At 49.1% G+C, this 23,477-nt stretch overlaps 1 protein-coding gene across 2 annotated transcripts; it reads left to right on the forward strand.

Annotated features, from left to right (window-relative positions):
• The first annotated feature begins 1,438 nt into the window (after positions 1-1,438).
• Alad (aminolevulinate dehydratase) lies at positions 1,439-13,457 on the forward strand. 2 transcript variants are annotated; one of them, XM_052717703.1, is made up of 12 exons: positions 1,439-1,569; positions 7,436-7,623; positions 8,533-8,583; positions 9,148-9,244; positions 10,634-10,769; positions 10,870-10,953; positions 11,039-11,127; positions 11,672-11,727; positions 11,811-11,898; positions 11,991-12,077; positions 12,360-12,489; positions 13,308-13,457. In XM_052717703.1, exons 2-12 carry the CDS (start codon positions 7,511-7,513, stop codon positions 13,367-13,369), a joined length of 993 nt encoding a protein of 330 aa, XP_052573663.1. In that variant the 5' UTR covers positions 1,439-1,569; positions 7,436-7,510; the 3' UTR covers positions 13,370-13,457. The 2 variants fall into 2 exon arrangements, with proteins under 2 accessions (XP_052573663.1, XP_052573662.1); XM_052717702.1 differs by having other exon boundaries at positions 1,440-1,663.
• The last annotated feature ends 10,020 nt before the right edge of the window (positions 13,458-23,477 follow it).

Genomic DNA, 23,477 nt, shown 5'->3' on the forward strand with positions numbered 1-23,477 from the left:
TAGCTACAGTTCAAGGGGATCCCATGCCCTTTTCTGACCTCCCGCCACTGCAGGCAGGTGGTGCATAGCCTTGCATGCAGGCAAAACATTCACACACATAGCAATAAATCTTTTCAAAAATGTTTTTGTGTCCTAGCCCCCTATTTTTACTTATGGGAAGTTGAGGCTCTTTAGAAAGAAATTACGTAGGGTCTTAGAGCTAATTTATGATTACTGAGATCATGATCCAGTGGCCTTTGGCCTTCTGGTTTTGAGTAAACTTTATAAATGGTTGGGATAATTTTAGATTTACAGGAAAATCACAAGGAGCGCAGTTTTCATATAGCCTTCATTTGACTTCTCATATTACAACTTTTCTACTGAAAAAGTCCAAATTTTCTACTGAATTTTTAAAAACTAAATGAGATTCACAGATCATAAAATTAACCATTTTTAAATGGAGATTTGGTGGTACTTAAGACATTTACAGTATTACACAACTACCCATGTCTACCTTCAAAATAATTTCATCACCTCCCTAGTAAGCAGTCACTCCCCCATGCTCCCCTCCACTCAGGCCCTTACCACCCACCACCAGCCTTTGTTTCTAGCCCCATTAGCCTCCCTAGACCCCAAGCTCTGATCCTCCACAAACCTTTGGTTAATTTTGTTGTTGTTGTTTTGTTTGTTTGTTTTTGTTTTTGGAGATGGGGTTTCGAATTCACAGATCCTCCTGCCTCTGACTCCCAAGTGCTAGGATTTGTCCACCACTGCTACCCGGCTAAATTTTAAAAAATTGTGTTGTTTGGTTTGTTTTTGTTTTGTCGAGACAATGTATCACTATGTAATAGCCTTGGCTGGCCTGGAACTCACTTTGTAGACCAAGTTGACCTCAAATTCAGAGATCCACTTACCTCTACCTCCTAGTGCTGGGATTAAAGGTGTGTACCACCAAGTCTGCTCCCTTTGGTCAGATTTTAATATACCCATTGTAGATAAACCTGATGCCCCTGTCACATTTGATTAGTTTTGTTTTTTCAATGTCCACATCTTTCACATCTCTCAACCCATGACAGATCAAGGGCTGGATAATTAATTACGCTGGAATAAATTTGTCTGAAATGGGCAGTCAGTCTGCTGCTGAACTCAACAACTTTAAAGGGCTCAGCCCGCCAAAATGGATTTACCCGCTGTGTTAGGCATTATGTGGTGTTATAATGTCCTTGACATCCAATTGTTCTTTTTTTGTAACCTATGAGCAAGTTTTTGCTCGAGGCTGAGAAGAGACCTTCAAGTGAACTCCGGGATGAGTTTGGAATTGCAAGCCAGGGCCCCGCCCAGAGGCTTGGGACTGCCCACGTGCACCCCTCGGGCCTTCCCACCTCAAATGAGGCCGGAGGGGCGGGAGAAGGGGTGGGCCGGAGTAGGGGGGTGGGCGGTCTCTCGGGCACCCCGAAAACTCCAGATTGGCCAAGACTCCAGCCTTCCAGGCGTGGGCCAGGCCGAGAGCAGCCCGGGGATCCTGGACTGCCCCGCAGGGAGCTTGGGCTGCATTCCCGTGGGGGCGGGCAGTAGGAGAGCCGCTTCCGGGTGAGTCGCCCCGCCCCCACGTGGGCTTGCGCTTTTAGAGCGGGAGAGCGCAGTCAGGAGCCGCGACTCGGAGCAGCGGGGACCGGCCTCCCGGGTAGGTGAGCGGGCCCTGCCTCTGGGGAGTGGCGGGTTGGGAGGACGACTCCAGGACCAGACGAGGTGCATCCCGGATGGCACTGTGCTCCCGAAGATCTAACACTGCAGCGGAGACACAGTCCCGGTGCACCCTCTAGAGTGGGCGGAATATCTTGCCGCTACGTGGTCTTGCTGTGTCCAGGCTTGGGGATTCAAAGCTGGGCTCCACCCGCCTCCTTTCTCCGAGGCCGCAGGGGTAGTCTCGGAGCGCGAGGTGTCAGGCAGGCTGGAGAACTGAGGGGAAACAATGAACGTCGCTTGTCCTGGATGTCCACAGCTTCTGCTCAGTCAGGCATTACAACAGCCCATTGAGGTCAGTTCAAGCCCCAATTTACCACATGAGAAGACAAGAGGTCAAGCATCTGAAAACAAGAGTTTGTCTCCATGCCTTTTAAATCCCAAAGTCACACACTTAACCCTCCTGCTACCAGCAGTGGCCAGGTCTAGGTCATACCATACCCCTTCCCTCCCCTACTCTCTCGCCTGGAGCGCTCAGTCGGCTCATAACTGCTGGGACTATAATGTATGAACTCTGTTCTTCTAGTGTCAAAGGGCATGGTGAGAATTGAGGGCTGCTGGACTCACGAATTTTAGACCGGATTTACAGCTGACCTGCTGTATGATCCCTGTTCAATTTTACCATTGTTTGATGTTGAAGCTCTCAGCCAGAATTTTCTAGAAATCTGGGAAAGGCAACTCCTAGTTTGAAATGGCTAAATCCAGGCAGGGGAGATTAGGCCAGCAGACTAGAGGAGGTCTGGTTTTTTTTCTCTAATCCCTCCTAACACTGTGGCAGGTGGCAGCAAGAGTGTTCAGGAAATGCAAATGGGCCACCAGGCAATCCCTTTTCAGAACTGCTCACAGCTGCCTTTCCTGGGCCTTTTTGAAAAATGCTTCAGCTTTCCCAGCTTTGGACCTTCTACCTAGCTGGCCCTCCTGACAGGTCTCCGCCCCAGCCCGTGCAGAGCATGCCAGAGTTGGCACCGGCTCCCACTATCTATGCCAAGAGCACAGCCTCTGGAATCCTCCATGGGGCACAGCCTGGGAGTCCAGGCCCTGAAGCTCTTTCTCAGCCACTCCTGGTGACAGTCTCACTCCCAGGTTGGAGGATGTTGCCTCCTATGGAAGGTGAGATTTCTATAGTCTTTCAAAAAAGCTATCCTGCAGTGTCTCTATGAAACTACCCTTGACTGTCTACAGTGGTCAGTTCCTTCCTGTCAGGCAGGTGCTGCTGGAGGGCCTCTATCCTCTCTTACCTCAGGCGCTGGGGTGGAATGTATCTCCTTCCTCCGGTGTGGTGCAGGGTCACACAGTACCTGTACTCATCCCAGCTCAGCATTAGCCTTGTGTGTGGTGTCAGACACACCTCACCATTATCTGATCTTCTCCACAGCTTACTGGCTTGATAAGATCAGCACATTTTAGATTTTGAAAAAAGGGATCTGAAAGGCCTTGCCCAAAGTTAGAGTCCACTCTGGGGCTGTTTGAGCAAACGATTCTCTCTGCACCATTTTGTAAGCTTGCTAGCAAAGTGAAGCTGTTTTAAAATGGGGGAAAGGTGAGCTGGGCCCCTATGGTCATGTATTCCTGTTAATATGAGACACAGGATTTAAGCTGAAGTTTGCAAACTCCCTTAATTTGGGGAAAGTGCCTGCCCTTGTTTGAGAATCTTCCAGGCTCTGAATGCTATCTCTCAAAGCAATTCAGATCTAGAATTGGTTCTGTAAAACAGAAGCAACTCCGGGCACCTTTCCACTCTGGACTTTCATTAAACACCTGCTGTAATAGACGGTGTAGTAGAGGGCACTGGACTAGAAGTCAGGAGCCTCACTTGCTGGGTGAACTCAAGTCCTGTGACTTCCCTCCAGCTCTTCATTTCTCCTATCAAAATGTGAAGGATTGAATAGAACTTTTTTTTTTTAATTTGCCCTGACATCCCTTTCAGTTTTGTCTGGTGATCAAAATAAAAACCTAAGCCCGGACAAGAGATGTCTCAGTGATTAAGAGTACTTGTTGCACTCACAGAGGACCTGGGTTCAGTTCCTAGCACCCACATAGTGGCTCAACAACCATAAGTAATTCTAGTTCCAGGGAATCCCACAACCCCTTCTGTTGCAAGATATTTGATTCCACTGTGTAAAGATGTGTCACTGTGATTGGTTTAATAAAAAACTGAACTGCAATAGCTAGGCAGGGGGCCATAGCAGGGACTTCTGGACAGAGAGAGCTCTGGAAGAGGAAAGGCGGGGTTGCCACCTGGATGCAGAGGGAGCAAGATGTGCAGGAGGAGAGGTAAAAGCTTCTAGTCACGTGGCAACATGTGATGAATAGAAATGTTATAAGAGCTAGTGAGACAAGCCTAAGCTATAGGCTGAGCTTTATAATTAATAAATCTCCATGTCATTTGTGTGTGTGTGTGTGTGTGTGTGTGTGTGAGAGAGAGAGAGAGAGAGAGAGAGAGAGAGAGTAAGCTGGCAGCCTCAAGAAAAATCTATCTACACCCTTCTGAACTCTGGGCACTGCAAACATGTGATGCATATACATGCACATAAGCAAAATACTCCCAGGCATGATATAAATCTTCAACAGTTTTTTTAAAAAAAATCTAAATGGAAGTTGAACTCTTGTGGCTGGGGATATAGCTCAGTGATTGAGCACAAGGGTCCAGGAGTTCAGTCCCACAAGAAAACAGGAGCTGCTGTAGTACCCCCACCTACCCACACACCTCTCCATTCTTCCCCTCCCGTATCTCCCAGCTACCTTGACGTAGAAGTCAAACGGCATAGCTCCTAGGTGGCCCTCCAAGTTTTACTTTTAGGCAGATGGCCTATCAGTCGCTCCCTTAGGCTTTTAGGGGAGATGAGTGAAAGCCAGGGAATGCAGGTGTGGATTCCAGAAGCCAGATCCTGCTGCAGAGATACTTCTTAGGCAGATGAATCTGAATATGCACCTGGTTTCAAAATCTGACTCCAATCCAGAATGGCATTGAGCAAGTTCCATAACCTCCCTGAGCCTCTATTTCCTAATCACTAAAAGTTATGTTGATTTTTGCAAATAAGTGTCCTAAAGTACTACTGTCAGTGCTCTGTACCTGACAGACCCAGTAGATCAGAAATGGTATCGGTAGAGACCAACTGGAGTCCAGAACAAAGAAAAAGTCTGGTTTTATCACTGACCAGCTATATGGTTTTGAGCAAATAATTTTACACCTCGGGACTAACTCCTAGCAGATGTGAGAGCCAAATTTTGCACAAAGTGGGTCGATAAACCCTCATGTGCTGAGTGTGACATCTCTAAGGAGGCCTGGCCTCCCCTGTGTCTTGTGATGAGGCTGGCCCACCCAGGGGTGTGGTGGTAGGGTTGGTCCCTGTGTGGTTCCTGATAACCTCAACTCTACCAAGGAGGAAGGTGGGATAAGAGGGGCCCCTGAGCTGGTTGGGAGGCAGCTGAAGGAGACTAAGAAGTAGCAGAAACACGGCAGAGCACACTGAAGGATCCCAGCCTTCTGGACTTGTTTTCACTTTTAATTCACTGTAGAACTTTGGGTGAGTACCTGCCCTCCGGTCCTCGCTCGACATCCCCTTTGAAGAGCAGAGATTCAAGCCCACCAACCTCCACTTTCTGTGGCTTTTTTGTTTTTTTAAACTTGGCCGCTTAGTAGCCAAAAGAGATCTCCAAAAGGAAATGTCTAAAATGGAGCTAGCTGTCCACCCCTTCGTCCCACCACCCTCTTCCTGCCTTGCCCCTGTCTCAGTTGTCCCCTGGGTCAGAGCATCCGCCCTAAGAGACAGCCTCTTGGCTGCTTCAAGATGTCCCTTCCTTCGCCGCCGCCTGGCCTCCCACTGATCCTCTGCTTCCTGTCTGCTCTCCTCAGCCACAAGAGTTCTCTTAAAGCCAGGCTCTGGCCAGGCCACTACCCTATTTGCTGCTGCTCAGAACTCATCCCTGTCTCAATTCCTCCACCTCTTTGACATGGCCTCTGTTACAGAAGAGTCCACAATCATCCTCACTCACCCACCTTCTTGAGGGAGCACTCTCTCTTGCCCTCTGCCAGATTCACGAGTCCTGCGGAGGAGAGCCCAAGCCCTGGCTTGTTCAAGCTCTTCTGTCCTCCTCTGGGTCCATGGATGATAGGGGCCTGGGCTGCCTGACTATGCAATGCACTCATCCGCCCTGCCTCCCAGGACTAGCCTATGACTTCCAGAAGGCACCTGTGAGGGTGCTGCCGTGAGCTGGCACACAGTAGGCTCTCCTAAAACAACGTGGTACCCAGGCTTCCTTCAGTCATGCATCACTTTTTTGGCATGCAGTTTTGTCTTGTGCTCGGTGTGATGAAATATTTGCTCTGTGCTAGAGTCTGTGCGTGGGGAGAGCACGGTGTGGGAGGCCAGAATGAATTCATCACAGCCTTTGCCCTGTAGAACCTCTGTTAACTGGCACAAGATAAGCCAGTGCTACAAAGAACTGTTAGAGAAGAGGCATTGTGAAGTGGGCAGGAAGGAGGCCACGGTGGGCGAGGGAGAAGCTGGTGGCACACTTGCCTGAGGGCAGACTGCGGAGTGTAGGCCTAGGGAAAGAGAACAGCATGCCATCACCATACAAGCCGTTGGGCTGGTATCGTGCTTGCCTAGCATTCACAAAAACCTGGGTTCCTGTGTATCACATAATCCTAGCCCTTGGGGGGTAGATGTGGGAGGATCAGGTGTCCATGGTTGGCCGCCACAGAGAGCTCTTTGAGCTCTTTTGAGGCCACTGTACAGGGGAAGTACGTGTGCGTGCGTGTGTGTGTGTGTGCGCGTGCGCGTGCGTGCGTGTGTGTGTGTGTGTGTGTGTGAATCATGCACACAGTAATTGATCCTGGTATTCATTGTGCCTAGTGCCACAGCCCACATACCAAGGTGTTAGCAGTGCTTTGCGCTAGCAGCAGAATTCCAGGGCATTTTTCTTTCTGCTTCTCTAAAATAGTTGCCAAGCAAGTTTGGGGCCAGCCTGAATTACACAGTGAGATCCTGTCTCAAAATCAAAACAGCACTAAGGCTGGGCCTGTAACCCAGCAGTTGAATCCATGCCTGACATGTGCAAAGCTCCTGGGTTTGATCGATGGCACCACATTTAAAAAAAAAAAAATTGTTACATCTCGGTCCTCCATAATCATGGGCGTTTTTCATGGATTAAATGAAGTTTAAATGTTGCAATGATCAGTGCTTCTTAAAATACGTACAAGGAAGAATCAGTTCTGCTTTTTTATTTCTAATTTTCAGATTCCTTGCTAAGATACAATTTAAAGATACTAGAAAAGTTGTGGTTTGTTTGTTTTTTTTAATGTGCATTGGTGTTTTGTCTGTAGTCATGTCTGTATGAGGGTGTCGGATCCCCTGGAACTGAAATTACAGTTGTGAGCTGCCATGTGGGTGCTGAGAATTGAACTCAGGTCCTCTGGAAGAGCAGCCGGCGCTCTTAACCACTAAGCCATCTCTCCAGCCCCCAAAAACTGTTTGTCTATCTGTCTGTTTGTTTGTTTATTTTTAACTAGCAGACCTGTGAAGTACAGGCCAAATGCTATCGTTAGATTGAACTACTGAAGCTTCTGTGGGTATCCCTGCCTTGCCTTCTCCTGGAGGGGCAGCCGTTGGTAAAACCACACCATGAGTTGCAGAGACTGGAAAGAGCCGTCCTCCAGATGTGACCCTGGGCACAGCCATGTCTTACACTTCCTGTGGGTCCCCCGCAGAGCTGATCTACAGCGGACAGCACTCGAGTCTAGATCCCATCAAGCAGACTGCCCTGTGCTCCACTGGCCCACACCATGCATCACCAGTCCATTCTGCATAGCGGCTACTTCCACCCAGTGCTTCGGACCTGGCAGACCTCTGCCTCCACCATCAGTGCCTCCAACCTCATCTATCCCATCTTTGTCACGTGAGTCCCCAAAACTGTGCCAGGCCTTGGATCTGCCTAGGGTTGGAGGACATACGTGCCTGGAGCAGGCAGTACTGTTGGGAGCGGGAGGCTTAGAGTGGGTTATCAGCCAAAACAAAAGCTTTTGCAAGTGGCCTGTGAGGTTGAAGACAGTAGTCTTTGGAACCATACAAGCTCCGAAAAGAACTCAAGTCACTCAGTTTGTAAAGTCAAGGTTACTCTTGCCATTCTGAGCTTCAGTGTTTAAAACAAGAGGAGGGAGGAGGGAGTAGCTGGGTCCAATGCTGTGTCTACGTCAGAGGCGATTGTTAAAAAACAGTCAAGCGGTTGTAATTGTTAGCAACCACAGAAGGTATTTGTGGAGTGCTTGCTTATTGTGCAGCAGGAACTATGCTAAGCACCTGCATCTGTTATCTCATTCAGTCCTGGTCTCTACACAAGGAAGAAATAGTCGTCTTCATGCGTCTCACCTCTGGAGGGCAGGGGTTATTGCTGCCTCACTGTTCTTATCAGTGCCCAGAACACTACCTAGCACATAAGAACTGTTCAGTAAATCTTCAGTGGGTGAAGAGATGAATCTACACAGGATCCGGGTGAAGGGCCTGAGGCTGAAGGAGATGCTACATCTTGGCCAAGGTCACTTAGTCAACATGTACCTAGGCTAAGACACAAGGACCCTCTGACCTCAGAGTCCAAGTCCTTCCTGTGACTGCTGATCTTTCGGGACAGTTGCTCTTACTGTCACACTGTGATTGTTCCTGTCATCATTTTAGGCCCTGGGGTTGGCCAGGCAGGGGAGCCAGACTTGGGTTTCCACCTCCTCCCTCCATCTCTACTCCCTTGTCCTTCGCCGGCTTCCCACCTGCCCTTCCCTGTCACACTCACCGCTGGCCCCTCCCACTCTTGCAGGGATGTACCTGATGATGTCCAGCCTATTGCCAGCCTCCCAGGAGTGGCCAGGTAGGAAGGAGTCTTATGATGAGTGGCGGGGAGGTGATGGAGGGAGCGACGTCATGGGGCCGAATGGCAGGAGATGGAAGCACACTCAGCAGCTAGCGGAGCTGGAAAGGCGCCATGGAAAGAAGGATTGCTTGGGGACTAGACTGTTAGATGGTATGGGAGGCAACCTCATAAAGTGACAAGCGTCCCACCATCGGGGACATTGTGGCAGAGGTTGCTGCAGGCAGGAACTGAGCTTGAGATGGTACTTGAGTTGAGTAAAAGCCAGAGAGGAGTCTGCCACAGCTCGCTCCATAACTTCTCTGTTTGTGACCCAATTTGCCCAAACCTCTGTGGTGGGTGTGTTACTATTTGGTCCTGGACTACTGCGGGGCTCGTACCCTCCTGGTACCTACACAGCTTGGATCTTCACTGCGGACCTCTCACAGGCTAGCAAGTGTGTAACCACAGAGCTACATCCCCAGCCTGCAGCTTGGCTTTTAACAGAAGCACTATCCAGAGGGGTGGAGGCCTGGGCAGGGAACCTGTTCCCTCAATGCTTCGTGATTCCCTGACCTCTCCCAGGTATGGCGTCAACCAGCTAGAGGACATGCTGAGACCCCTGGTGGAAGCCGGCCTGCGCTGCGTCCTGATCTTTGGCGTTCCCAGCAGAGTTCCCAAGGTGAAATATTGGAAGAGTTGAAAAAGGAAGATGAGGACTGGGCAAGTAGCTCAATTGGTAAAGAGCTTGCTGCTCCAGCTTGAGGATCTAAGTTCAGTCCCAAGACCCATGTTGAAAAGCTGAGCAGGCAGTGCATGACCGTGATCTCAGTCCTGAGAAGGCAGTGCACGACTGTGATCCCAGTGCTGAGCAGGCAGTGCGTGACCGTGACCCCAGTGCTGAGCAGGCAGTGCGTGACCGTGACCCCAGTGCTGAGCAGGCAGTGCGTGACCGTGACCCCAGTGCTGAGCAGGCAGTGCGTGACCGTGACCCCAGTGCTGAGCAGGCAGTGCGTGACCGTGACCCCAGTGCTGAGCAGGCAGTGCGTGACCGTGACCCCAGTGCTGAGCAGGCAGTGCGTGACCTTGACCCCAGTGCTGAGCAGGCAGTGCGTGACCGTGACCCCAGTGCTGAGCAGGCAGTGCGTGACCGTGACCCCAGTGCTGAGGAGGCAGTGCGTGACCGTGACCCCAGTGCTGAGCAGGCAGTGCGTGACCATGATCCCAGTGCTGAGGAGGCAGTGCGTGACCGTGACCCCAGTGCTGAGGAGGCAGTGCGTGACCGTGACCCCAGTGCTGAGGAGGCAGTGCGTGACCGTGACCCCAGTACTGAGCAGGCAGTGCGTGACCGTGATCCCAGTGCTGAGGAGGCAGAGATACGGAGATCTGTGGGGTTTGCTGGATAGCCAGTCTGCCTGAATTGGGGAGTTCCAGGTTTAGTGAAGACCTGTAGCGTGGTGGTGCATACCTTTAATCCCCATTAGTGGGACAGGCAGCCTCTTTCTGAGTTCAAAGCCAGCATGGTTTATGTAACTAGGCCAGCCCAAGCTATGTGGTGAGACCCTGTTTCCAAAACAAACAAACAAATTAAAGTAAGGTTGAGAATGATTGAAGAAGATACCCAGTTTTGACCTGTGGTCTCTGCGTGCGTGTGTATATGTGTATACACATACACACACACACACACACACACACACACACACACACACACACACACACAGAAAGATAAATGAAGACAGAGTGAGGAGGGACTGAAGTGCCACACTCACTGTGGCCTTGCTCTGCCCTGTGCAGGCTCTGGGGGCCACAGCTGCATTGGTGCATTCTTTGCCTTTGACCCCAGGTCAGGAAGCTCATAAGTAGGACTGTGACACCCTAACTGGTGATTTGAGCACTGTCTCCAGGATTCTGCTGTACGCTATATAAATGGGGCCAGTCCAGTGCATCCTCATCCAGAGTCTTCGATGGGATGAAAGGAGAGGGCTGGGGTTGTGTTCTTCAGTGGCAGCCACCATGCCTTGTGAAAAACACCTGTAACATACAGACCACCTTGTCCTTCCCCTGCCTCTAGGATGAACAGGGCTCTGCAGCTGACTCTGAGGACTCTCCAGCTATTGAGGCTATCCGTCTGTTGAGGAAGACCTTCCCTGACCTTCTAGTGGCCTGTGATGTCTGCTTGTGTCCCTACACCTCCCATGGTCACTGTGGTGAGCTGCATGCCCTGTTATTCAAGCCCAGCTTCCCCCCAGGGCGGGCATAAACAAGGACCCAAGGTGTACCCTCATATCCATCCATCTTGTCCCCCAGGCCTCCTGAGTGAGAATGGAGCATTCCTAGCCGAGGAAAGCCGACAGCGGTTGGCAGAGGTGGCACTGGCCTATGCCAAGGCAGGTGAGTGAGCCCCTAGTAGCAGGGACAGGGTGGCATAATGGGCAAGAGAGATCCAGAATTCTGAAAGTCACCTTCTGTCCCTCAGGATGTCAGGTTGTAGCTCCATCAGACATGATGGATGGACGTGTTGAGGCCATCAAGACTGCCCTGCTAAAACATGGACTTGGCAACAGGGTATGAACGGAGGGCAGGGAGGGGTGTGGGGATGAATGGAAGGAGAGGGCCTAGGCCAGCCCAAGGAATATGGCTCCGTAAAGCATTTGCTTATAAGTGTGAGGACCTGAGTTTGGGTCTCCCAGCCCATATAAAAAGCAGGCATGGTGGTGTGCTTGTAATCCCTGTGATGGTGTGGTAGAGCTTGCTGGCCAGCTAGCCTACCCCTGGTAAAGTTGTAGGCCCGTAGGAGATAACCATCTCAACAAAAAAAGTGGACGGCACCTAAGGAATGATGCGGAAGTTGTTCTCTGAGCTCCACATGCGTGTGCACACACGTGCACTCACGTGACCCCACGTAGACACAGTGAATCATAAAATCGAGAGCAGTGCTGGATGAGGCCTTTGGATTCCATCTCGGCCTCAGAGAAACTCAGGCCTAGTGTGTGTGCAGTGAGACTAGGTTATAGGTCCTTTCATTCCTGCCTGAGGACTTCTCCTTGTCGCTTCAGCCTGGGATTTGGAAAGGGCCGACTCAGCCTAGACCCCGCTGTCTTCTCCGCAGGTCTCTGTGATGAGTTATAGCGCCAAGTTTGCCTCCTGTTTCTACGGACCTTTCCGGTAAGTGGCACCAGCGGTGGGCTGTTAAATTCCTGGCCCGGGCTCCTGAAGCTGGACCCTAGCATTGTGATGTTCTTTTGTAGGGATGCAGCTCAGTCGAGCCCAGCTTTTGGAGACCGCCGCTGTTACCAGCTGCCCCCTGGAGCCCGTGGCCTGGCCCTGCGCGCAGTGGTGAGTGACCAGAACTTAAGCCCCGTACCCACCTGCCCTGCCCCGTCCCGTCCCTGTCTCAGGCTCTGCCCACACTTCCCCCTTATCCCTAGGCCCGGGACATTCGGGAAGGAGCTGACATGCTCATGGTGAAGCCGGGAATGCCCTACCTGGATGTGGTGCGGGAGGTGAAGGACAAGGTAAGCACAGAATGTAGGGTGGGAGAGGTCGTCCCTACAGTGGGCCCTAAATGGAGGGGCTCTCGAAGGAGTCTCTGAGCCAGAGACAGTATGCCCCTGAAGAGGAGCCCCCTCCCATCCCGGCCTAGGTACTGCTTGTCCCGTCGGCCACGGCTCACAGGAGCCTTTAGACAGCTCTGGCTGAAGAGTTTGTGAATGAGCTGGGCTCTCAGCAGCAGTGATTATTCAGACTGGGCAGGGAGGAAGGGACAGTCACCCGAACCTGTTTGCCGTTCTCCGCAGCACCCCGAGCTCCCCCTCGCAGTATACCAGGTATCCGGAGAGTTTGCCATGTTGTGGCACGGAGCCCAGGCTGGGGCCTTTGATCTCAGGACTGCCGTACTGGAGGCCGTGACGGCCTTCCGCAGAGCCGGTAAGCGGGGGTGGGGTTCGGAACTTGCGCCACAGGGCCTGATGGGCACTCTGCCCAGGTAAGAAAGCAAAGGTCTGAGAAGTTTGGATTCTTTGCCGGAAGTTCTGATCACCAGGCTCAAGCAGAAAAGAGTATGAGGAAGGGCAGGACAAGTGTGCAGCGATGGCGGGAATAGGACCCTTTTGTGAACCTCGGAGTCCTTGTCCATAGACCGGGATAAGATACCTGGTACATACGTGTCCTGAGGAGTGCCTGAGATAATATACAGTGGAGGCTTATTACCGTATACATGGGAGCAGGTTTCGTTAGTATCACACACCATTCTGGTCATCAGGGTAGGTTTGGGCTCCAGGGCCAAGAGTTTAACAGCAGACGCCTGTTATCCCCACTCACCAGAAAGGTCCATAGAAACAAGCAAATTGGACACTCTAGCTCGTCATTGAAGCCCATGGGGAGACAGTGGAGTCGAAGTTCAGTCAGCCCTGGCTGGATCTCAGTGACATAGCAGGAGGAGAAAGAGCCTCAACTAAGAGATGCCTGTAGTCTGGTCTCAGTGCTGCACTGGGCCTCGGGTTCCCCAGGCCGGCAGGACATTCAGGCTTGTGCTTGCTGCTTCTGCACACGTCGCACATCAGCAAGTCAAGGCCCAGAGCAAGAGAATGACCTGTTCAGTATTTGGAGCTGGCTACAGCCAGGCTCAGTCTTAGGCTGTGACAGCAGGCTGTGCCTGTCCATGATGGTCTTCCCGTGCCTGGCCCTCACCTCCCAAGTGTTCTGGGGCTGATGTCACATCCCCCTCATTTTTGTTTTCCACACAGGGGCGGATGTTATCATCACCTACTTTGCACCCCAGCTGTTGAAGTGGCTGAAGGAAGAGTGATGGGACAGTGTGTAGGACTTGATCTTGACAAAGCACCCTTGGGCCTTGAGAAGTGAAAACCAAAGTAAATGCTGCTGTTAGAACTGTGCCCTCTGCCCTCTTCCTGCCCGTGTTGATGGTAGGGTGCAGCACCATGGGTGGTTTCTGCCAGCATGCTCAACTCTCACTGGCAGCTGCATCTTCAGGCCCTCCAAGTTTCCCAACCCTGGCCCAGCCCAGAGACCCACCTCTCTGCTCTTCTAAGGTGTGGCTTCGGCTTGGCAGGAGCCAAGAGCCCTAGGCGCAGGCTTGGGGCTTTGGGACGAGAGGAGAGCAGCTGGATCTTGAACCCTAAAGAAGATTTACTCATTAATGAGGATCAAAACCCAGAAGCGGCAGGAATTCCTGGCTGCAGGAGATGGCAGCCAGCATCAAAAAGTCTTTATACACAAGAAATTCCTGAGAACCTCTGCCCAGGGCTATTTGGACACAGGACATGCAGCAGCTTGTCTCTGTAGAATTTGTACAGAAAAAGGGGGGTCAGATAAAATGTAACAAAGCCGTTGAAGTGATACATGCTTAGAAGGAAAGGTCCAAGACCGAGAAGCTGCCCCTGAGTTGAGACCTCAGAGGGACCAGGAAACATGTTCAGAGACCCCTTTGGTAGGAGTTGGCCAGGGCTGGAGGGCAGTCCAGGAGGAAGGTGAATAACCGCCTAGAGCTTGGAATGGTTACTTCTCACACCTGGCAGGGACCTTAGGTTTTATTTGGCATCTGATGGCAGCCATCTTAAAGATGGTGGGGTGGGGTGGTTTAATTTGGTTTGCTCCACTAAGGACTGAATCTTGGCCTCACGCATCTAGGCAAGCACTCTGCCACTGAGCTGTGCCTCTAGCCCTTCAAGAGACAATCTGGAAACAGGACTAGAAATTTTGCTGGAGGGGAATACGGGACAAGAGGGAGTAAAGAGGTCTTTGTGGATTTCTGCAGCTGCCCAGCTGGTTCCAGTTCATTCATCTGACATTTTGACACACTGCCACTCATGAAAGTCAGGGCGAGTGTAAAGCTCACCTGACTTCAGATTCACTACTCTGGCACCAAAGCAAGTTCAGTTCAGTCTCTGAAGCCATACCATCCATTTTTAAAATGTAGAATTAATTAGTTATAAAGTGGCAGCTCCCGTAGTCAGACTGGTCCCGGCTCGTGGTGGCTTTCATTTAGAGCTGTGGCTAACTCACCTTAAGAGCTGATCTTCCTGTTTCTCGCCTTCTGAAAGATAGCCTCCGAAATCAGATCTTAGAGTCCTAAAGGTTCCCTTTCTGGAAGCCTGAGCCTGGATCTACCATCTAGCGCCTAGATCACTAATTTGAGACACGCCCTCATTGGGCTCGAGGTATTCCAGACTGGAAATGAACTGTCCTCGCTTCTGGACCTGTTCCACTGCCTCTGAGCTCTCCTCCAGTTAAAATGGTTCATGTGTTAGGGATGGCTTTCCTAGGCCATCCCAGAGCTATAATTACAATTCTCTCAAACTTACATCCAAAACAAACTCTTGGGTTTTTTTTGTTTTTTTTTTTTTGTTGTTGTTGTTTTTTCGAGACAGGGTTTCTCTGTGTAGCTTTGCGCCTTTCCTGGAACTCACTTTGGAGACCAGGCTGGCCTCGAACTCACAGAGATCTGCCTACCTCTGCCTCCCAAGTGCTGGGATTAAAGGCGTGCGCCACCACCGCCCGGCCAAAACAAACTCTTAATAGAACCATTAACACTTTAAAAACTTTAGCAAAAATCCAAAAGCAATTTCTTAAAACTCTTTACACTCTAAAGCAATCTCTTTATATAACCATTTGCATTTCTTACTAACACATAGAATAAACTTATGATGCATCTGCATCACTTAAGTATTTCCTTAACTTCACCAAACCATGGTGTATCAATATCAATATGTTAACATAGTTCTATCATAAATATTACCATGCATACATTCAGAATCAATATTCTCAATATAACCATTAACACTTCAAAAACTTTAGGGGTTTGGGATTTAGCTCAGTGGTAGAGCACTTGCCTAGCAAGCACAAGGCCCTGGGTTTGATCCTCAACTGGGGCGGGGGGGGGGGGGGGGGGGGGGGGGGGGGGCACACACGACTTCAGCAAAACATCCAAAAGCAATTTCTTTTTTTTTCTTTTAAAGATTATTTATTACATATACAGAAGAGGGTACCAGGCCAGATCTCATTACAGATGGTTGTGAGCCACCTTGTGGGTGCTGGGAATTGAACTCAGGACCTCTGGAAGAGCAGTCAGTGCTCTTAACCTCTGAGACATCTCTCCAGCCCCCTAAAAGCAATTTCTTAATAAAACTCTTTATGCTTAAAGTAATCTCTTAGCATAACTATATAAACATAACATTAATCCACTCAAGTAATAAGAAAATATTTTTTAAATTAAATAGACTGAGGAATATTAACTCCCCCTTTATAATTTTTTAAACTAAATCTTGAGCTTAGTTGGAAAAAAACCCAAACTTCCCCATTTAAACAGTTCCATAAGTAAACAGTTCCATTTTTAACACAAAACAGTTCATAAATCACCATAGTTAGTAAAGCATACACAAAACTGCATCTTGATCCTAGGTAGAAAAAACAAATTTCTCCATTTAAACAGTTCCATTTTTAATACAAACAGTTCCCAGGTCATCACCGTTGATAGTCTATATACATTAAGTAAGTTCAAAGTTGTCCCGTTGCAATGAAATCACTATTGTCCAACTCATTTCTTAAGTCCCAAAATTCAAATAGTAAATTCTGGTACCAGCCTTCCAAATACGAAGAAACCCATAGCCAAAACCTTTTTGTAGTTTTATCTCATTTTTTTTTAAGTTCAAAAAGTTCAAATAAATTCTGGTACTAGACTTTCACTTCCAAATATGAAGAAACATTCTACAACCAAAAACTTTTTGCAGTTGATAATTTTAGTTCCAACAAGCATCTCTGCAACTTTTCGTTCTCACGGACAGAAGTACTTGCAGTTACAATGATGGTTTTTGTGGTAGTCTTTCACTCAGGGAGAAAGCTATTAACTCCATGGGAGCTGGGTGATGCAAAGTCCTCTCAAAAGAGACTTTCTTAGAGTCAACAAACATACTGCAAAACTTTTGCTGCTGGAAGCTCAGGCTGCGTCTCAGCAGTTCCCAGAGCTTCGGTCTGCAGCATGGTTCTCGCCTCCAGGGTTCCATCCACACTTTGCTGCCCACTGAGCTCTTGGCCTCTCATGGCACCTCCCCTCAGCCACCTGCTCGGCCTCTAGCCTCTCTGCCTTTCCCGTGGCGTCTCGTGCCGCCGGGGACTGTGGCTCCAAGAGACAGGCCTGTGCCGGTAGCTGGGGTCCAAAGTCTGCTGCGCTTCAAAAGCTGCTGCCTGCTGTCCCAGGCTGACTGACTGCACTCTCCCGCCACGGCGCTTTCATGGCCGAAAACACGCAGAACCTCACCGCTGGTGCTGGCTCTGCTTTCGCTGGCTCTTGGTGTCTCCACTCCGCTCTCACAGTGGCTTGCTTTCAGCAGAAAGCTTACAGGCCCTCGGGCGTCTGCAACCTGGGTTACACTGCATCCTCTGGTCTCAGCTGCGGATGCCAGGCTGTGGCCGCTGTCCTGGCTCTGGCATTCTTAGCGGCTTCTGGGATTTCTGAAACCGTTCAGACTGCCAGCCCACATCTGCTAGGGACTCTACCTTCTGGGTCCCAGGTTGAGAAAACCTACTCTACTACTTTTTTATTAAACCTTCACTGTATCTCTAGACCTAAAGCTTATTCTACACTAATATCGTTTGTTTGTTTTGTTTTGCTTTTGTTTTTGTTTTTCGAGACAGGGTTTCTCTGTGTAGCTTTGTGCCTTTCCTGGAACTCACTCTGTAGCCCAAGCTGGCCTTGAACTCACAGAGATCTGCCTGCCTCTGCCTCCCGAGTGCTGGGATCAAAGGCTGGGATCAAAGGCGTGCGCCACCACCGCCCAGCTCTACGCTAATATCTTAAACTAAACTTATGACTTACTTTATTAACAAGAGAGAAAAACAGAGAAACACAGACAAAGGCAAACATTTGCTGCAGCACTTGGGCATACTTTCAGTCCCTTTCACTCCCAAGATGAGAATAGGTCACCCTCGTCTACACAACATAATTGGACATGCCCTAACTTCCCACAGGGCCCTCTACCCTACCAGTTCTCTGGTGTCTCTGTTCAGACACCATCTGTGGTGGAGCAGCCACCCCTTTTACGACCCAGGGTACTCTTGAGTAGGGAGAAGTGAGAAATACTAGCTAGAAAGAGAGACCTAGATGATGAGAGGAAAGACGGAAGACACCGGAGGGCCTGGGTCTCAACCCATCATCCCAGAACTTTATTCCAAAGGGCTTTTCATCACAATGCCAAGGGGCAGAGCAAAAGATCTCCCCCTTGCTAGACACAGGCATGTGCTGACCCTTCCAAACACCCGGTACCCAGGCCTGTGGTCCAATCATCCTCTTTATGCAGACCTGCTGGGCAAAGCCACCAGGAAACCCAGATGGGCTCCAACAGTGAAGGTCAGCTGGTCCTGACCTTTGAAGGATCAGAAAACAGTTCTCTGAAGGACCAATGCTTGGATGAGCAACTAAGCTGAGACCTAACTGGACAAGAGCATTCTAGGGAAAGCACCACTGTGCAAAGTTCCTGGGACCAAAAAGGAGGCAGATGAGCACATTGCTGGTGTGGCTGGCACACCAGGAAAGATAGACAAGAGCAGGTGGCCTGAAGAGTGGAGTTTCAGGCCAAACCACACAGGGGCTTCGATGCCACATTTCCCTAACTTGATTCCAAGATCAAAAGGCATTTCAAGGATGCCAGCAGGAGAATGGCCGCAATGTATTTTCTCTTAGTAACACCGTGGCATGGTGCAGGTGAGATGTTTGAATTGTGTGGGCTATAGTGACCATAGGGATGCAAAAAAAGGATGTGCTTCGGATATAATTAGAAGGTAGATTAGACATGAGAGATGAACTTGGTTGTCTGGGTGGCAGGTGGGCCAATCAGTGGAGAAAGCAGGTTCAAGGTAAGCTTAGCTTGGGTTCCTTGGCAATGAGGAAGGTCTGTCTAGAGATTTGGTGGCACTCCACCAAGGCTACTTATATTTGTGGCAGAACTGGATTAGACCACAGCTACAAAGAAAACCAGGTGTGGCATTGTGACCCAACTCGAAAGCCTCTGCCTTTAACCACTTCATGACACCCCCCTAGTAAGCAGCAGTGATCAACTTCGGCATGGCAGGAAGGCCCAGGAGCCCACTTACTTTCAGGTGTCAGTCTGTGTGGGGCCCCCTAGAATGGGGTCTTGTCACCTAAGGTGTCTTCCTGGTGGCAGCCACCCACATCTTTTTTTTTTGTTTGTTTGTTTTGTTTTGTTTTTTCGAGACAGGGTTTCTCTGTGTAGCTTTGCGCCTTTCCTGGAACTCACTTGGTAGCCCAGGCTGGCCTCGAACTCACAGAGATCCGCCTGGCTCTGCCTCCCGAGTGCTGGGATTAAAGGCGTGCGCCACCACCGCCCGGCGCCACCCACATCTTTACAAAGCCATCACAGGCAGACGTGGGTTGTACCTGGGAGGTTAGAGCAGGATTGCCAGGACTTTGAGACAAACCTGAGCTGCAGCCTAAGATCTTTTTTTGAAAGCAGGAAGATCTCTCTCCTGGATAGAGAACCAGACTTTCACAGTCCAGTAAGGCATATTGTCAGCCTTCCAGACACTGCTGGGTGATGGGCATGCAGAAGCCTCAATGAGAGACTTGGTTTTTCATTCTTTCGAATGTGCCCTACAGTTTAGGCTGTAGCTTGTCCCTTTGACAGGCATTGTAATTAGCCATTTAACTCCTGAGGAGTGGAGAACATTGGTTTCCAACTCCTTGTCCCACATGGACTGCCAGTTGCACACAGGAAGGGCCTGATTCTGGGTATTCTTGCTTGCAGGGGCTAAAACCCAGTTCAACCGAAAAACAACTGGTTTTCATATCAAGCTCTTGATAAGGTCAGGTGTGTCCATGGGTCAAAGACTTATCTCTTGGCCTTGTGTAGACTTTATTGCTAGATGAGCCTTCCTGGTAAACAATGTGATCGCCATAACTGCTGAAACGATCCCTAAAATTTGTAATCCCAGAGGAAGACCCATTCTGTCCCATCCCTGTCATAAGAGATCTGTGGTTGCTCTGCTTAAGTCACAAGCCTGCCATTTGGCTCACTCACTGTAAACTAAGAGATGGGTGACATGGTTGAGCTGCCCCATTACATAAAAGGCTGACAAGGTCTTGGCTCTTGTACCAATGGTCCTCTTCCCTGAAATGCTTTCCCATAAATCTGGGTGGCTCTCCATTTATGTTCTGAGCTGAGCTGAGCTGTCACTTCCCTAAACCTGACCCAACAATCTCTGAACTCACCCTTTGTATTTGGATTAGTGAATATAACAAAAGCCAAAATAGCTAGTTTTAAAGATTTACTTCTTGGAGATGAAGATGAGTCAACAGGTCTAAATGTTTGCCTTGCAAGCCTGATCTGAATTCAGTCCCTGGAACCCACAGTGAAAAAAGAGAATTAACTTCCAAAACGCGTCTCCTGACTACCACATGCCCTCTTTGGTTTTCTCTCTCTCTCTCTCTCTCTCTCTCTCTCTCTCTCTCTCTCTCTCTCTCTCTCTCCTATAGATGGATTTCTAAACAGTCTTATTAAATAAGAAACACAACCAAACACAGGGGTGAAAGCCATGTAGAGATCAGAGAAATAGTGAGAGCCACCAGCTAACCTTAGCTCACCACGCTGCCATAGCTTCCCAAGAGAACCTCTTCCTGTCTAACCTGCGCCTTTATTGCCTTGCTGTTCTGCCTTCTCATTGGCTCTTAGCCCAGCTACCTCACTTCCTTGTCACTGCCTGTCTGTACAGACCTCCAGGTCTCTATGGTTGGTACTGGGATTAAAGGCATGTGTCAACACGCTTGGTTGTCCCCTAGTGTGCCCTTGAACACACAGAGACTCTGCTTACCATGTGATCAGATTAAGGGCGTGTGCTACCACTGCCTGACTTTTGTTTTTGGCTGACTGTGTCCCCTGATCTCCAGGCAAACTTTATTTATTAACATACAAATAAAATATCACTTCTCTCTCTCTCTCTCTCTCTCTCTCTCTCTCTCTCTCTCTCTCTCTCTCTCTCTCTCTCTGGTGTGTGTGTGTGTGTGTGTGTGTGTGTGTGTGTGTGTGTGTGTGTGTGTGTTTATATAATTTACTTCTCTAAGCAAACTGGGGCTGGTTTGTCAGTTTGTGTAGGCAGGGGTATTGATCTCAGTTCCTGTCTTATTCATTCCTTTTTTCTTTTTTTTCCTCCACGCCCCTAGACAGGGTTTCTCTGTGTAGCTCTGGCTGCCCTGGAACTGCTTTATAGACCAGGCTGGCCTCAAACTCACTGAGATCCACCTACCTCTGCCTCTCAAGTTCTGGGATTAAAGGCATGTGCCACCACCACCCAGCCTACATTCCATTTTTCATCTCTCATAATCAATGATGGTAGTTTTAGCCGAGTGTGGTAGTACATTCTAATAATTACAGCACTGGACAGCTGGGAAAGAAGGATCATGAGTTCAAGGCCATCCTATGCAACATAGCAACAACTCTCAAATCACATGCATGAGCACCAGTGGGTTTGGGAGCATTGAGATGTCATAAATCCATATTTTCTAACATTGAAAGGTAGATGCCTGTTGAGAATGGGGAATATGAGAACTCTAGTTGCTAGTACACCCATTTCAGAAAACTGGCTCTATCTACTGAAATGAAACATACTCAATGATGGTATCCTGATTGCCACACCTATGTATTTATTGAGAGTGTGTACTGGTGTTCTCTAAGACATATTTAGAAGGTTCACATGTGCCTGCTGTCCTCAGCTGCCTAGATGGGAGGATCACAAGCCGAGGTTGGAGACCAACCCAAGAGAAAAATGGGTCTTAACACTTTCTAATATGTGTGACCATCCCAAACTGGAAGTAACCCAGATGTCCATCAGCAGTGAGATGTGCTCCCTATGATTATGGAATGTTACAGTTCTGAAAATGAACAAGACAGCCACACAGTGTGACATGGATTAATAAAACTTAGAAGCAAAGGAAGATACAAGATCATGCCTGCTGTATTGTTCCATTTACACAGCTCACAAGTGAAATTACGATAAAAACCATGGGAAGGCTGGGGTGGTCAGTAGTAGAAAGAATACTTGCCTGGTTCTGGTTCACCTCTAGCACCACATACATAAAGAAGTGGGTCATGGTGGCTCAGACTTGTATCTCAGCACTTAAGAGGCTGAGGCAGGAGGATTGCTGTGAATGAAATAGGGCAATCATAGTTCTGGGCTACCATGTGAGATCCTATCTCAAAAAGGGGCAGGTGGAGGTTTTTGCTACCACTTGGGGATAAACAATTGGAAGCAGACATGCTCTAAGGCATCTATCTAGATTGGAAGGGTAGCAGTTGCAAGAATATACTGTGAAAATTCAAAAACATTTTTTTAACAATGTGGTCTTACTATGTTGCCCTGGCTGTCCTGGAATTTGTTGGTGTAGACCAAGCTGGCCTCAAACAATAGATATCAGCCTGGCCGCTGCCTCTTGAGTACTAGGATTAAAGGCGTGTGCTACCACACTCAGCCTGTTCTTTTCTTTTTTTTTCAGTGTGTTTTAACTGAAAAAAATTTTAAAAGTGAATGAAAAATTAAGTTATAAGCTATGTGTGTCTGGCAGGTGCGCCCCTGCCTGGGTTTTCTTAGTATCTTCAACAGGAGACTCTCAAGGAAGGGAAATGTTTTATATAATACTTGATTTCCTAAAGCAAAAACATCCCAAACTAATAATAAGCCAGGGGGCATAGGTTAGATTAAGGGCTGAAACTGTCTGATTTTTGTAATTAGTTATGGGATGGAAACATATCCATTAAATCGTATCCATGTGCTATTTGTCTGTTTGAAGGGATCTTGCTCCATAGCCAAGCCTAGCTTGACACTTGGAGTAATCCTTTTGCTTTGGCTTCCTAACTGGGCTTGCAGGTGTGTATCACCTGGCCAAGTGTGCCTATCTTGGAACTTGCAAATCAAAAAGAAGCTAGATCCAGAGTATCAGACATTAATTATCTTGGAAACCCACATAAAGCTAGCCTGGATTCTGTTGGAAGTTACTTTGTCTAGTCCCCAGGATGGCGGAGTTGGGATCAGAAACTAAAGGGTTAGGTTTGCGATGACCCTGAAAAGAGACTGAGTCGGGATTCTGGATTCTGTGAAAAACAGGTGAGCCTCTGATATCCTATCTTCCTACCTCCATTTCTGAGAATCAAGCTTGGGTCACAAAATCAGGTGAACCTCCTGGTCCTTGCACTTTGTTTTCTGAGGCCCAGTGAGAGCCAGTTGAGTCCAAAGTCCACAAAGCCGCCAGGAGATAACAGAGGTTTTAACAGGGTGTTGGTGGGGGAGGGGAAGTAAAGAGCAGTGGGCAGCGCTCCTACCCCCACCCCCAGCCCCCAGCCAAATCCTTGGCTGCACTTAAGGCCCGTTTCTCTTATTTATTTGATGTTTGCCTGTTCCTTCCATGTTCCTGTAGGCAGGAAACGGCTGTATCCTCAGTGAAGAATGAATGGGTCATGCACAGAGCACAGGTGCTTGCTTAGCATGTGGCGAGTCAACGAGATTGTGGGTGCAACTTTGTTTGTTTGCTTTGGACATTTTTTTAAAGATAAACATGTATTTCAGTTATGAAAACACTACTCTTCCTTTCCCCTTAAGATGAGTGTTTAAAGGTGCCTAGGATAAACAAACACGGTGGTAGCAGTGCCTATAATCCCAGCACTTGAGGGGCAGAGGCAGGAATTTCTTTCTAGAATGGACTGGGGTCTCTCAGAACAGAGGGACAGCGCCCTGCTGGAGTCCTCACTGCACTAGGGGAGACAGGCTGAGCCCCCAATTCCCCCATCCCCAAATTAGTCTAGGTACTTCCCCGGGCGTCCCCTACCCAGGGATGTAGGAAGCGGGAATGCGGCGGGGGTGGAGGGTGAGGGGTTGCGGGTAGAGATGAGAAGCAG

Source organism: Peromyscus californicus, unplaced genomic scaffold (assembly GCF_007827085.1).
Source record: "Peromyscus californicus insignis strain IS unplaced genomic scaffold, ASM782708v3 Scaffold_5__1_contigs__length_169319896, whole genome shotgun sequence".
Taxonomy (NCBI): Eukaryota; Metazoa; Chordata; class Mammalia; order Rodentia; family Cricetidae; genus Peromyscus; species Peromyscus californicus.

Coding starts and splice junctions, on each gene's coding strand:
- Alad (XM_052717703.1), top strand. CDS start 7,511: ATGCATCACCAGTCCATTCTGCATAGCGGCTACTTCCACCCAGTGCTT. Junction 11,899..11,990: donor GCCTGGCCCTGCGCGCAGTG/GTGAGTGACCAG, acceptor CCTTATCCCTAG/GCCCGGGACATTCGGGAAGG. Junction 12,078..12,359: donor TGCGGGAGGTGAAGGACAAG/GTAAGCACAGAA, acceptor CGTTCTCCGCAG/CACCCCGAGCTCCCCCTCGC.